General features: G+C 43.1%; 1 protein-coding gene across 1 annotated transcript; it reads right to left on the reverse strand.

Annotated features, from left to right (window-relative positions):
- Positions 1-9,278: 9,278 nt before the first annotated feature.
- On the reverse strand, positions 9,279-12,761 carry LOC109705053. The gene has a single exon (XM_020225816.1). It carries the CDS (start codon positions 12,759-12,761, stop codon positions 9,279-9,281), a length of 3,483 nt encoding a protein of 1,160 aa, XP_020081405.1.
- Positions 12,762-14,116: the final 1,355 nt, after the last annotated feature.

Consider the following 14,116-nt stretch of genomic DNA (forward strand, 5'->3'; position numbering starts at 1 on the left):
GGGAATACACTAAGATGTCGTCGATAAACACCACAACGAATCTGTCTAAATAAGGCTTAAAAACACGGTTCATCAGATCCATAAAAGCTGCCGGGCATTAGTAAGCCCAAACGGCATAACAGTAAACTCATAATGTCCATACCGTGTTCTAAAAGCCGTCTTCGACACATCCTCCGGTCTGATCCTCAATTGGTGATATCCTGACTGTAAGTCAATCTTGGAATATACACAAGATCCCTGGAGCCGATCAAATAGATCATCAATCCTCGGTAATGGATACTTGTTCTTAATCGTGACTTTATTGAGTTCACGATAGTCCACGCATAAGCGAAGTGATCCATCCTTCTTCTTCACAAATAGGACCGGTGCTCCCCAAGGTGACACACTCGGTCTCACGAAACCCTTGTCCAGAAGATCCTGCAACTGTGCCTTCAGCTCCTTCAGCTCTGCTGGTGCCATCCTATAGGGTGCCTTTGAGATCGGGGTAGTCCCGGGGACGAGATCTACCACAAACTCAATCTCTCTATCAGGAGGCATGCCTGGTAGCTCCGCGGGAAACACATCTCCAAACTCCCGTACTACGGGAATATCCTCAATCCTAGGGGCGTCATCCTCACCCCGCAACACAACAGTAGCCAAGTAGGCTACGCAGCCTCTGCTAATCAACTGTCGAGCTCGAGAAGAGCTAATCGTCATCGCAAATAGCGAACTCTGGCATCCTCGGTACACAACCTCCGCCTGCCCCGGCTCTCTAAATGTCACCGTTCGATTCTTACAATCGATGGTGGCAAAGTATTTGGTCAGCCAATCCATGCCCAACACAACCTCAAACTCCCCGAGTTTGTGCAAAGCTAGTAAGTCCACGGGCATGATCCATTCTCCAATCCTAACAGGGCAACTGGGGCAAAACTCCCGAATGTCTAAAGAGTGATCGGGTACAACAACTCGTCCCGGGTGCAACAGGGATACAAGTGGGATGCCATGCAGCTCGGCAAACAGCCGATCAATGAATGAATGCGATGCACCGGTATCAAACAAAGCTCTAGCTCGAATACCAGAAAGTAAAATGATACCTGCGACCACATTCTCGGCTGCCGCCTCCTCCTCAGTCTGGGCTGCGTACATGCGCCCGCTCGGGGCCTGTCGTGACCCCTCCGTCTGCCGCTGGACAGGTGGCCGACCGGCCTGGTGATGCGCAGTAGATGTCCCCTGGATGGGACCTGGCGATGCTGGTGCAGATGCCGCAGATGGCGCTGGCAATGGACTCCTCGGGCAATCCGACTGGAAGTGGCCCTCCTGGCCACACAAGAAGCACCTGCCCTGGCTGCGTGTACACTGTCGTGGGTAATGAGGGCCACCACAGATCACGCAGCGGGGAGCCTGACGACGATCGGGTCCTCCTCGCTGAGTAGACTGGCCGTGTCCTCGCGACTGGCTCCGGCTCCTGGGGTGCCTCGGCGGCCTCCGTGAATGCGTCTGACTCGCACCCTCAGCCGCTGGCCTCTTGCCCTTGCCCTTATCTAGGGCCTCGCGTCGCTCCTGAAGGTCTGCTGCTCCGGCCCCCACAATCAAAGCTCGATCCACAACCTCTCGGTAGGTCTGGAGGTTGGAAGACTGCACCAACCGGAAGATAGAAGGCCGCAAACCGCGCTAAAAAATGCGGGCCTTGTCCTCGTCATCCCGCACCACATAAGGCACACAATGGAGTAATCGAGAGAACTCTCTCTCGTACTCGGCCACAGACCGCTCATCCAGGCGCAAGCTGCGCAAGTCCTGCTCCATCTTCCTCTTGACGCTAGTAGGGAAGTAGTGCGCCAGAAGAAGCTCCTTGAATCGCGTCCAAGAGATCGCTGCCAAGTCGGTGCTGGGGTTGTCCTGGATGTCCAACCACCAACGGTAGGCCTCGCCGTCCAGAAAGTGAGTGGCGAGCCAAACTCTGTCCCGCTCCTCCACGAAGGTGTCCCTGAAGAGCTTCTCCATGTGCGCAGAGAAGTCGAGGAGCGGCGGCGATGGCGGCTCGTGGTGACGTCGGAGTCGATGCCGTCGCGGAGACCGCAAAGGAGTTTGGGGCGAAGTCCGCGGCCATGCGCGCGGAGATTGTCGAGAAGTGACGCCCCGGGCCGAGGCGTCTCGGAGTGACGTGGGCATGTCTCGGAGCAGACGACCTTAGCGGCGCGGTGCCTCGGAGCAGACAAGGGGGGGACCTTGGAGCGAGCTCGACGGTCGGTGCAGTTCGGCTTTGGAGCAGACAAGGGGGCCTTGGAGTGAGCTCGACGGCCGATGCGGCTCAGCCGCAGCATGGACGGCCTTGGGCTCGAAGGTGGTGCAGCTCGGCCTCGGTTGGAGAGGGATGACACGGCGGGTGATGGAGCAGATCGGCCGCGGGTGGCGCTTCAAGCAGATCGGCCGCGGGTGGCTTCGAGTCGAAGACGGCAGCGGTGGCGGCTTCAGGCAGATCGGCCGCGGGTGGCGCGGCTTCGGGTCGAAGACGGCAGTGGTGGCGGGGACACGGCGGAAGGGCTCGGCCGACTCCATGATGAGCTCGGTGGAGCTCGGTGGGTGCTCGGCGGAGCTTCGGCGGAAGCGCGTCGCGGCTCGATCGGCAGAGGAGTCGGTGGAGCGCCTCGGCGCGGAGAGCTCAAGGAACTCGAGCGCACGGAGACATCGAGGAGGCGGCGAGGGCAATGTCGTCGTGGGCAGGGGCTCAGCGGAGGAAGCCTCGGTGAGTGCTTGAGAGAGAGAGAGAGAGAGAGAGAGAAAGAAAAGAAATGGGATAGATATTTTTTTTTAGATTTCGCAGATTCAAAAACTCTCTCTTGTTTGATTTTTCGAGGGGTATTTATAGAGGTGGTTGTAACCAACCTCAGGGAGACGTGCGGATGGATCGTGGGATGCGGGTGGTTGTAAACAATTTGAGGGAAACGTGCGTATGAATCGTGGGATGGTTATGGGATCGTGGGTAATCGTGATAGGATTGTGGGATGATGGGTGGTGGGTATAGGTTGTTACGATAGTATCGTGGGATTGTGGGAGAGATTTTGGATGGTTGAGATGAGATTGTGGGGTATTTTGGACGGTTGTGATGAGATTATGAGATATTGGGTGGTTAGGATGGGATTGCGGGAATATTGCGGATTAGTCCTTTCCCTTTGATCATATTACATCTTAATAAAAATATTATATGATTAAGGTGGGGCATTTTGTAAATATATAAAAGGGAATAGACTAATATGCTATTTATATTCCCGTACGTATTATTTTTTTGCAATCCGGTGCATGGGATATTTTCAAAATTTAAATTTTATCCATGCACCTGGTGCATAGATGATCTCATAAACCATCTCTATTTATTATTTTCTCTCTCCCCTTTTTTCTTTTTCTTCTTTTATTCCTCTCTCTTTTTTTATGCTTCAACAAATGCCCCCCACCTTTTCAAGCTTGTGATTTAAACAAGGTGGAAAAAGGTGCCGATCTCCTTTCACTATTCCGACCTTCATATCGCCATCCGGGGTTTGATCATCAAAGATCCAAGGTATTTATATATTTCGTTTTTTTGATCTCTTTTGATGTTATATATACATATTTGCATGCATATTTGAGATCTGTACGAGACATATTCAAACCTCTGAATAGATTTCGTAATTTTTTCTAGATCATGGGAAAAACGAATGAACCATTAATTCATCCCGATGATAGAAATTTAGGCGTATTTAGAGGACTTTCTTTAATGCGTTCGCCTCCGATATTTGGGCGTTCCGCCAAACCCGTCATTCCTTATGAGACGCCTATGTTAAAAGAATGGGCGATATTTAAGCAGAAGCAATTATTGGGTCGTTTCGGAGTTGATTATTATGCTCTCGATGGTGACGGCGACGTCATATTATTGCTCCCTATAGGACCTCCGAAAGAAAGAGACACGTTACAATCTCTCGGGTATAAAATACTTAATAATCATCCTGGATGGTGTGGAATGAGTAGGGTTTTAGGGGATAGCATTGAGGTAGAGGGTTTAATTGAATGGGGAAATCATATCATCTCTCATTACACCACACAATTACGTCGTGCTGGCATTTTAGGGGGTATCGTAGCTTCACGAGGGAGATACAATAAGAATATGAATATCATCAAGGCATTGGTAGAGCTGTGGTGTTCGGAGACAAATACTTTTCATCTTCCATTTGGTGAAGTTGGGATTTCTTTATGGGAAATTAGAGAACTCGGTGGGCTTCCGATTATCGGTGACATGTACGACGAATATATCCCTCCAAATTCTGAACTTTATAGTAAGAACAATTATCCCAGTTGTGTTAGGGAGCTTTTTGATGTTTATCAATGGCTCATGGCTCGATCTTCTAACAAGCGTGTGCGGTATGATTTATGGGTAGATTTCTTTTACACAAGTTATAAGAAGTTGACTAAGTCTAAGTCTCGGAGTATAAGCAATAGAGAGCTCGCCCCCTCATATACAGAAGACGCGACCCGAGCGGCCTTCATTTCTTTATGGTTATGCAACTTCGTAATGCCTTCTGGATTAGACCATTTCATCAAGCCGGAAACGTTTATTATGGCTTCTAAGCTGGCATTAGGTGAGAAGGTTGCTTTAGCCCCTGCCATTCTTTGTGCGATCCATGCTGGTTTATCTTTTATGAGTGATCACCCTGAAGGACCTGCGCATCCTGGACCTCAATTTCCGGTTAATTTTCTATATGCGTGGATCGGTCTTCACTTTGAACAGACTTATTCTAGAAAGGTGATTAGTGAGAATATCAAGAATATCGTCGGCTTACGAAGTCCTCCTCAAATGATATTTTTAATGGACGCGGCGGCTTCTCCTTTTAATGCTAAGCGAGCACGGATTCACCTCAGGTCGAGTGCTCATTTTGTTTGGCGTCCTCTACCATATTCTTATTCTTTTGTTGATGACGGTTGGCTTTACGATGCGAAATTGGCTCCAGGAGAGTGTAAATATCCGAGAGAGGTTTATGAGTATATAATTTCTATCAGACAGAGCGTGCTTCCACTTCGTTTGGGGAATAAATTACACACCCAGCCATATAATCCTCATCGTTTTGCTCGACAATTTGGCTTTGATCAGTCTTTTCCTGAAAGTATCACTGTTCCCCGATTAGCGAGCCATCTTGGGATACTTGCTAGATGTTGGAATCATTTCATTCGCTATGGGACTTCTATTAATTATTTCATACCGAAGAAGGACCGGATTGGGAAACCAACTTTGCATTATGCGCGCTGGTGGTCTAATAGCGTGCATTCGAGATTCAAACACGGAGTAGGCTATCTACTGAGTGCAGATGATCCCCGCAAGCAGCAGAACAAGAAGAGTATTGTTTTAAAGGAAAGTTCAGCTTCTGCAAGGAAATTGGGTTCTTCGGGTATTATCGCTGAAAGAGCACTAGATTCTCTGGGGCCAGAGGTGGAGCAGCTCGACTTATTTCCAGAGTATGATCATGTTCAAGTTGGTCCTTCCGATGACTCTCCTAGATATGAAGTTCTTGGTCTCAGTTTCTCCATTCATGAAGACAAGACATCAGAGGTATGTTCATTAACATTTTCAATTATCTCTTTTTTTTTTCTTTTGCGTTCTGACCTTCTTCTTTTTTTTTGTATACAGGAAGTGTTTGTTACAGGTTCGCCTGCCGGGGATAAAATACACTTGCAAGACCCTTCAGTGAAGTCACATGTATGACGTAGAATCCATATAATTTAAATTTTGTTGATTCCTTCTGACATCCTTTCTTTCATGTAGGCATGCGATATGGAACCGTCAAGGAGCTCAGAAAATCTACCCTTGGATGTTCCAACTAAAGTGGCTTGTGGAAAACTTCCTATTACGGTGTCTTCAATGATAGGTAATTTTTTATATTCATATTCTGTTTGTAATTAATTTTACATGATGTCGCCGCACTTGTTCTTTGCTTTTTTAATTCACAGAATCACAAGCTGGCGGGAGTGGATCCATTGAGGATGACATGCCTTCAGATGATGAGTTGGTTCTGACGCCTTCGCCACCACAGGTATTTTATTTTCTAGTTGAATCCATGTCCCTTCTTTTGGTTTCAAATTAAGAATTTGATTCTCAACTAAAGAAGGAGGTAAAATATGGATAATAATGTGTAATTTTTTGTCAGGAATCCGTAGCAACAAAAATTTCGCAAATCGGAGTTAAAACGAAAATGTTATGGCCCGTTTACACTTTGGTCCCTGTATTTACGAAACAGTCCCTGCGGGCAGTTTCATTTCAGTTCCTGCAGTTTTATTTTAGTCCCTGCAGCTTCATTTCCCTTACTTTTTGATGCAGAAAATTACCTTCAAGGAATTTTATGGCTATAACGATGCACATTTTGGGATTAAAATATTATAACCCCTTTCATAATATATTCGTTATTCCTTGTTTTTACAAAATGGTCCTTGTAGCATATATCGATATGTGATTCTTTTTGTCACAGGATCCGCTCACCGCTGCTGCTGATATTGGAGCGTCATCTTTCAAGGAGGCTTGCTTGACTCATCATGAAGTATATTTGTATTTATTATCCCAACTTTCATTTTATATCGCTCATGTTTACACCGCAATTTTATTGTGTAGGATGAGGGTGCTGAAGAAGATGACGATATAGTAGAAGATGGCAAAAATGAAGTCTTGCCAGGATCGTCTTTACTTGGTAAAAGAGAACGAGTCGATGATATTCCGGCTACAGAGGTGCATAAAAGAGCTCGTTTGGAGGCTGATTCAAAATCAACCGGTAAAATCCTCCCCTCTTTTCTTTAAAAGACAGTATCTTTTACATATTTATTATTTCTTTTTATATGCAGACCTTCCGGTAGAGTCAAAATTGGATGATGATCTGATAGACGCTTTATCACCTTATGGCGACGAAGTGGACTACGAGCCTACACCTTCACCACCTGAAGCTCCTGATATGGTAAGATTTAAATATTTTCTTCTTTCTTTTTTTTCTTTTTTTTTTTTTTAATTCTTTTCTTTCTCTTTTTATAGGGCGTACCACTTGACGAGGACGTCGGCATTAACGTGAGTAGCGGTACAGGAGGTTTCCAGAGTGAGGTGCCTATTGCGGTCAGATCATTTTTGATTGACCGCATAACGGATATCATGAAGACATTCGACCGTCGACGATTCAGATCAGCTCGAGAGGAAGTGTCCAAGTATTGTCAGTGCATTTCCTCACTTGGAATTGATGTATCTGAATTGGATGGGCGTATAAAATCCGTGTTTGATCATGCCGAGGTCATTGAAGAATTAGAGTCAAGTCCGAGTTTCGCTTCAGCTGTTCGGCTCGTGAATGCTGATGAGGATCTGGCGCTAAAGAAAAGGAAGCTTGCTTCTCATATCAGCACAAAAAGTTCTATTCTCAAAGCTTCAGAAGGTGTCTCTTTGGAGCTTCAGCAGACTAGAGAGAAAATAAGAGAGCTTGAGGAGCACATTTTGCAGTTAAAGAGTACAGAAGCAGAGTTGTCATTTAAACTCGAAGTGGCCAACGACTCTTTAAAGAAATTAACGCCGACTGAAGAAGAACTGCAGAAGGACGTTGCTGATGCGGAGAGGGAATATGCTGCAGCCACTGAAGATTGTAAAGCTTCCAAAGAATCCGCCGGTCTCCGAGGATTGATAGAGCTATTTGAGGAGCGTCGTCAGATATTTGAGATTTGATTTTCCTTTACTTTTCTCTTTTTGGATGTTTATCGTGGATGTTATCTTTATTTGTCACTAGTATGAGACAGTATTTGATAATTTGAATGACTTTGATTGTGCTTGAATGTTTGATCTCTTCCTCCTGTCTTTATCTCATACTGCATTGTGACGATGATTGTCTTGCGAGGATGGTTTGTTTCTTTTGCCTTGATTCTCACGTACAATCAACTCTAAATTGAGTCATCACTCTGTTGTCTGGACAAATATGCTATCTTCTCAGCGCTCTTGTAGCGATAACATGTACACTGCCCCTTTTTTTTTTTTTTTTTACATCAAAAAAAAAAAATGGTCAATCGAAATTAAAATATTCAGTTTAACGACATGGCGGTCAAATTACATCAAAATGCTCAGTTTAACGACATGGCGGTCAAATTATATCTGAATGCTCAGTTTAACGACATGGCGGTCAAATTATATCAAAATGCTCAGTTTAACGACATGGTGGTCAAATTACATCAAAATACTCAGTTTAACGACATGACGGTCAAATTACATCAAAATGCTCAGTTTAACGACATGGCGGTCAAATTATATCTGAATGCTCAGTTTAACGACATGGCGGTCAAATTATATCAAAATGCTCAGTTTAACGACATGGTGGTCAAATTACATCAAAATACTCAGTTTAACGACATGGCGGTCAAATTACATCAAAATGCTCAGTTTAACGACATGGCGGTCAAATTATATCTGAATGCTCAGTTTAACGACATGGCGGTCAAATTATATCAAATGCTCAGTTTAACGACATGGCGGTCAAATTATATCAAAATGCTCACCCTTTTTGAAAGCAATCGAAATTGCTACACATAACTGACCCTAAGGCGAGTTAGTGGAAAAAATATATTTTGGGTAATAGGAGACATGGTTTGGTTTTTTTTTTATTTTGCCTCGAGAAGCAATCGAAATTGCCGCATAACTGACCCTAAGGTGAGTTAGCATTCCGTCATAGGCAAAATATATTTTGGGTAATAGGAGATATGGGTTAATTTTTATTTATTTTGCCTCGAGAAGCAATCGAAATTACCGCATAACTGACCCTAAGGTGAGTTAGCATTCCGTCATAGGCAAAATATATTTTGGGATATAGGAAACATGGGTTAATTTTTGTTTATTTTGCCTCGAGAAGCAATCGAAATTGCCGCATAACTGACCCTAAGGTGAGTTAGCATTCCGTCATAGGCAAAATATATTTTGGGTATAGGAAACATGGGTTAATTTTTGTTTATTTTGCCTCGAGAAGCAATCGAAATTGCCGCATAACTGACCCTAAGGTGAGTTAGCATTCCGTCATAGGCAAAATATATTTTGGGTGATCTGGCGCCCATATGGGTTTTCACCAGATACCTTCCCCTAACTTTTGCCTGTGAGCCTCGAAAGGTTTTCTCACAGCGGGGATCCCAATTTTGCCTGTGGGGTTATACCACAGCCGGGAATTTTTTGCATTTTTACCCTTGAAGTCCAATATGGACAATCAAGTCCGCTGGTGGCTCATCTTTTACCCATATTATCTAAAAAATTAGATAACATGTCCTCCATTTTTTTTATTTTATACATAATATTTTTTTAAGAAACGGCCGTTGATAGGTGGCATTGGCCTTTCACCTTTGGCGTCAATTAATTGGTAGGCACCGCCTTCATAAGCTTTCTCCACCACATATGGGCCTTCCCAATTTGGATCAAACTTCTTCCCAGTATGTTTATTGATTATAATCGGTCTGCGAAGAACGAGCACCAGCTCCCCAACACTAATGGTGCGGTACCGGGTAAGTTTATTATATGCGCTTGCCATTTGGGCTTGATATAGTTCCAAATTCTGTTGGGCAGTCAACCTGACTTCATCCAATGCATCTAGCTCATCAAGCCTTAGTAGAGCATTTTCTTCATTTGTTAACTCGTGTTGAACTGCTATTCGTAATGAGGGCAATTCAACTTCTAATGGTAATACCGCCTCAACACCGAACACCAAGGAATAGGGTGTTGCTTGAGTTGGCGTTCTGTATGTGGTCCGATAGGCCCATAGAGCTTCGATGATCCGCATATGCCATTCCTTTTGATTTTTGCCAATGATTTTCTTTAATAGCTTTGTCAAAGTCTTATTAAAGGCTTCGGCCAGTCCATTAGCCCTTGCATTATATATTGAAGAATATCTCCAATCAATTTTATGTTGAGTGGCAAATCTATTGACTTTGAAACTCCTGAAGGCAGTTCCATTGTCAGATATAATTCGCCTTGGAACTCCGAATCGATATAGGATATTTTCTTTGAAGAATTTGACCACATCATCTGCTTTTACTTCTCTAAGTGGGATTGCCTCAACCCATCTAGAAAAGTAATCTGTAGCAGCAAGAATGAATTTATGCCCCCTGGAAGATAGCGGATTGATAGGTCCTATCACATCTGTTCCCCACATATCAAATGGCCATGAGGCGATTGTAGGATGCAAGGGATTTGGATGCCGATGAATGAAGTCACCGTGGATTTGACATTGATGGCATTTTCTAGCATACATCATACAATCTTGTATCATTGTTGGCCAATAATATCCCAAATGTTTAATTTTGAGGCGCATTTTTGGCCCTGATTGGTGCGCACCGCAGACGCCTGAATGAACTTCATGCATGACTTGTTTAATCTCATTTGGTGATAAACATTTAAGCCATAATTGATCATAAGATCTACGATAAAGCTGATCATTAACAAATACATATCTCATTGCCCTTTTCTTAATTTGTGCCTGTCTCGACTTTTCCTCTGGCAACTTATTATATTTGAGAAAGTCGATGAAAGGTTCCCTCCAATCATCTTCTATATCGATAGTTGCGACTTCAGCTTCCTTTGTATCTTTTTCTGGATTTAAGTCAGCCGGGGACAATATTTTACGATTCCGTATAGTTATTTGGACTTCATCCATAGTGGGATCGGCAAGCTCTTTAGCCAATCTAGCTAGGGCATCGGCTTTTCCATTTACAGCCCTGGATACTTTTTCTATTTTTACATATGGAATTTTCTCCATAAGATATTTTACCCTCGTCTGATATTCGACCAGCTCAGGTTTATGTATTTTAAACTCCCCTTCAACTTGGTTGATGATTAATTGGGAGTCTCCGAAGATATGCAATTTTTGTATGTTCAACTGGATCGCAATTTCTAAACCTGCAATAAGAGCTTCATATTCAGCCTCATTGTTTGTGCGAGGTTCAGAAAGGGCTAATGAGTATCTTAAAATGCCTCCTTCAGGTGTTACAAAGATTAACGCTATCCCGGCCTTAATCTTAGGGATATTTGGACTGAAAGCTGGTTGAATTGAGGATGCACCGTCAAAATACATTTTCCAATAAGGTTGGTCGTCCGTAGCAAACATGATGTGCTCATCGGGCAAATCGCAGACCAAAGGTGAGTCATCTGGAATTGGGTGCGCAGCTAAGAAATCAGTAAGTGCTTGACCTTTGATGGCTTTCTGTGGGACATAAGTGATGTCAAATTCCAGCAGTATAACAGCCCACTTTGCCAACCTTCCAGTCAAAACTGGTCTTGTCATTAAGAATTTAAGTGGGTCCACCCTCGAAATTAAGTGGATTTTATGCTCCAACATATAATGCCTTAATTTCTTAACCGCAAATATAAGGGCTAGACAGTGCTTTTCAATTGGCGAGTAAAAGTTTTCTGCCCCCACCAACATCCTGCTGAGATAATATAAAGCGCTTTCCTTTCCTTCTTCATTATTTTGAGCAAGGAGTGCACCCAGCGATCCTTCAAGCGCAGCAGTGTATAAAATTAATGGCCTGCCATGAATAGGGGCAGCAAGCACTGGAGGACTTAATAAATATTTCTTAATGTCGTCAAATGCTGTTTGACAATCATCATCCCATATAAAAGGCGCATCCTTTTTCACCAATTTGGAAAACGGTTTAATTCTGCCAGATAGATTTGATATAAACCTTCTGATATAGGCCAATCTTCCTTGAAAGGATCTTAATTGCTTCAAATTCTTTGGAGGTGGCAATTCCATGATAGCCTTGATTTTTGCCGGGTCGATTTCAATTCCTCTATGTCTAACAATAAACCCAAGGAATTTGCCCGAATAAACTCCAAATGCACATTTGAGAGGGTTCATTTTCAGATTATATTTTTTTAATCTGGTGAAAACTGTTCTCAAGTCTTCAAAATGATTTGCTTTATTCACAGTTTTGACCACCAAGTCATCAACATAACACTCAACAACCTTGTGGAGCAAATCATCAAAAATTATTGTCATAGCCCTTTGATAAGTGGCTCCTGCATTTTTCAGACCAAAGGGCATAACCTTATAACAGTATATGCCAATTGGAGTTCTAAAAGCAGTGTGTTTTTCGTCTTCAGGTGCCATCTTTATCTGGTTATATCCAGAGGAACCGTCCATGAACGAAAACATCTCGTAACTTGAAGTATTATCGATCATTAGTTCGGTGACTGGCAGTGGAAAATCGTCCTTTGGACATGCTTTATTCAGATCTCGAAAGTCAACGCATATGCGAATTTGACCATTCTTCTTTTTCACTGGGACTATGCTCGTGATCCAGTCAGCATATTTTTCTTCTCTGATGAACCCTGCTTCAATAAGCTTTTTAGTCTCAGTTATGATCTGTTCTTCTAAGTCAACTCTTGTCCTTCTTGGAGCTTGTTTAACTGGAGCCACATCTGGACTAATGGCAAGTTTATGAACAGCCACACTTGGATCTAAGCCAGGCATTTCTTTATACGTCCAAGCAAAGCAGTCTTTATATTCCATCAATAGTGCTTTCAACACATCTTGATCTTCTTCTGGAAGTAATGCACTAATATAAGTGGGTCTTCGATCCTCTTCATTACCCAAATTTATTTCTATAAGCTTATCAACGGTGGCTTGCCCCCCGTCTTCAAGCTCTTGTGGAGCATCTTTTAATTCCAGAAGTTTTGCTTTCAGTGGCTCGATATCCTCATCCTGCTCCATATCCTTTATCGTGATCATAGTGCAGGTGTGTCGTATAGCACATGAATCATTATAGGTCATCTCTGTCATAGGAGGTGAGGGATTGAGCTGACCTTTCTCAGAAGAGCACTGAGATTTATTGGACACCTGGGTAGATTGATGATATCCTAACCCTCTTGTGTGTACTGTTCGCCCATTCGGAAGTACAACTCTTTTTTGTGGTGGATTCCACATTTTCTGAAAAAAATTTCGATTATCTCGTGACCTTCTCGCAGGAATTCCCGATCTATTCATCATGTTTTTGAGATTCTTCGAAAAGTATTTTGGCATGTTGACATCTTCATATATTTCTTCATCAGAGTTATCAAGCATGATAAGATCAGAGGGTTTATAATCATCTGACTTATAGCACTTATAGACTTTAAAACGCACAATACATGATTGAGAAACCTACTCCTATGCAAACAAATCATAAATGTTGGCCATGCGTAAAAGCAATGAAGCAACAATTGAAAGAATCCACAAGTTAATACTCTTGAAAAGACTAAGCTAACAGTGCCGAACTGTTATGGGTTCGACTCAAATACAAGCTAATAAAGACTGAGATTCTATGCAAATCACTGCTGAAATCCTGATAAAATATTACCAAAAGACAAGGACATCCTCAAAATGGCAAAGATAAAGAAATTCTAGCATAAACGAAGAGCACAACTTCATCGAATCAAAGAATAGTTAAAAGATTGATTATTAACTATCTTTTCCCGATTATAAAAAGTCCAGCTTCTTGTTGATGTTTTATGACTCTGATCGATTTTCCAACAAACTCGATTACTCATTACTTTACAAAATCCGAGCCTCTTTATCTCATTTTGTCTGAGGTTAATAAGAGAGCGTTTGAGACGCGCCGACCATGTCGCCAATTTATGCTTCACGTGTGTGAACGGACATGTTGCTTGGGAACATCTCATTGTCACAATAGGCCATTTATGTGGACTGGGACGATGATGCGAGGAGAAAGCATGAATGCATTTTAATCGATCCCTTGATCCTCAATGCAAGTATTTTGACTAAGAACTTGAACAAAGATTAGCTCTTGAACGTCGATCATCGCTGTCCTCGAACAATGTATCCAAGGCTATTAAGTCAACACCTAGCCAAAAAGCTCTCCGGGTCGATCATTCTCCTATAAAATTTGGAGCATTACGGACGAGGCACAAATTTTACTGTGATTGAAATGCAGTATACGTCGTATAAGCTGATTGACAGGCTTGGCCTGCACGATATAATGTTTCCCGTCACCTCATCATGTATGCAATAATATAAGGATGAAAGATTCAGTATGTGATAAGCCATTTGAGTGGCATGAAGTACGATTATAACATCAGATATTTCGTAGAACTGAAAAAGATAACCACCACAACCACAAAATTGCATCC

Source organism: Ananas comosus, unplaced genomic scaffold (assembly GCF_001540865.1).
Source record: "Ananas comosus cultivar F153 unplaced genomic scaffold, ASM154086v1, whole genome shotgun sequence".
Lineage (NCBI taxonomy): Eukaryota > Viridiplantae > Streptophyta > Magnoliopsida > Poales > Bromeliaceae > Ananas > Ananas comosus.

What these genes read in the sequence shown, in the direction of transcription:
- LOC109705053 (XM_020225816.1), bottom strand. Translation starts at nt 12,761, where the DNA reads ATGACCTATAATGATTCATGTGCTATACGACACACCTGCACTATGATC.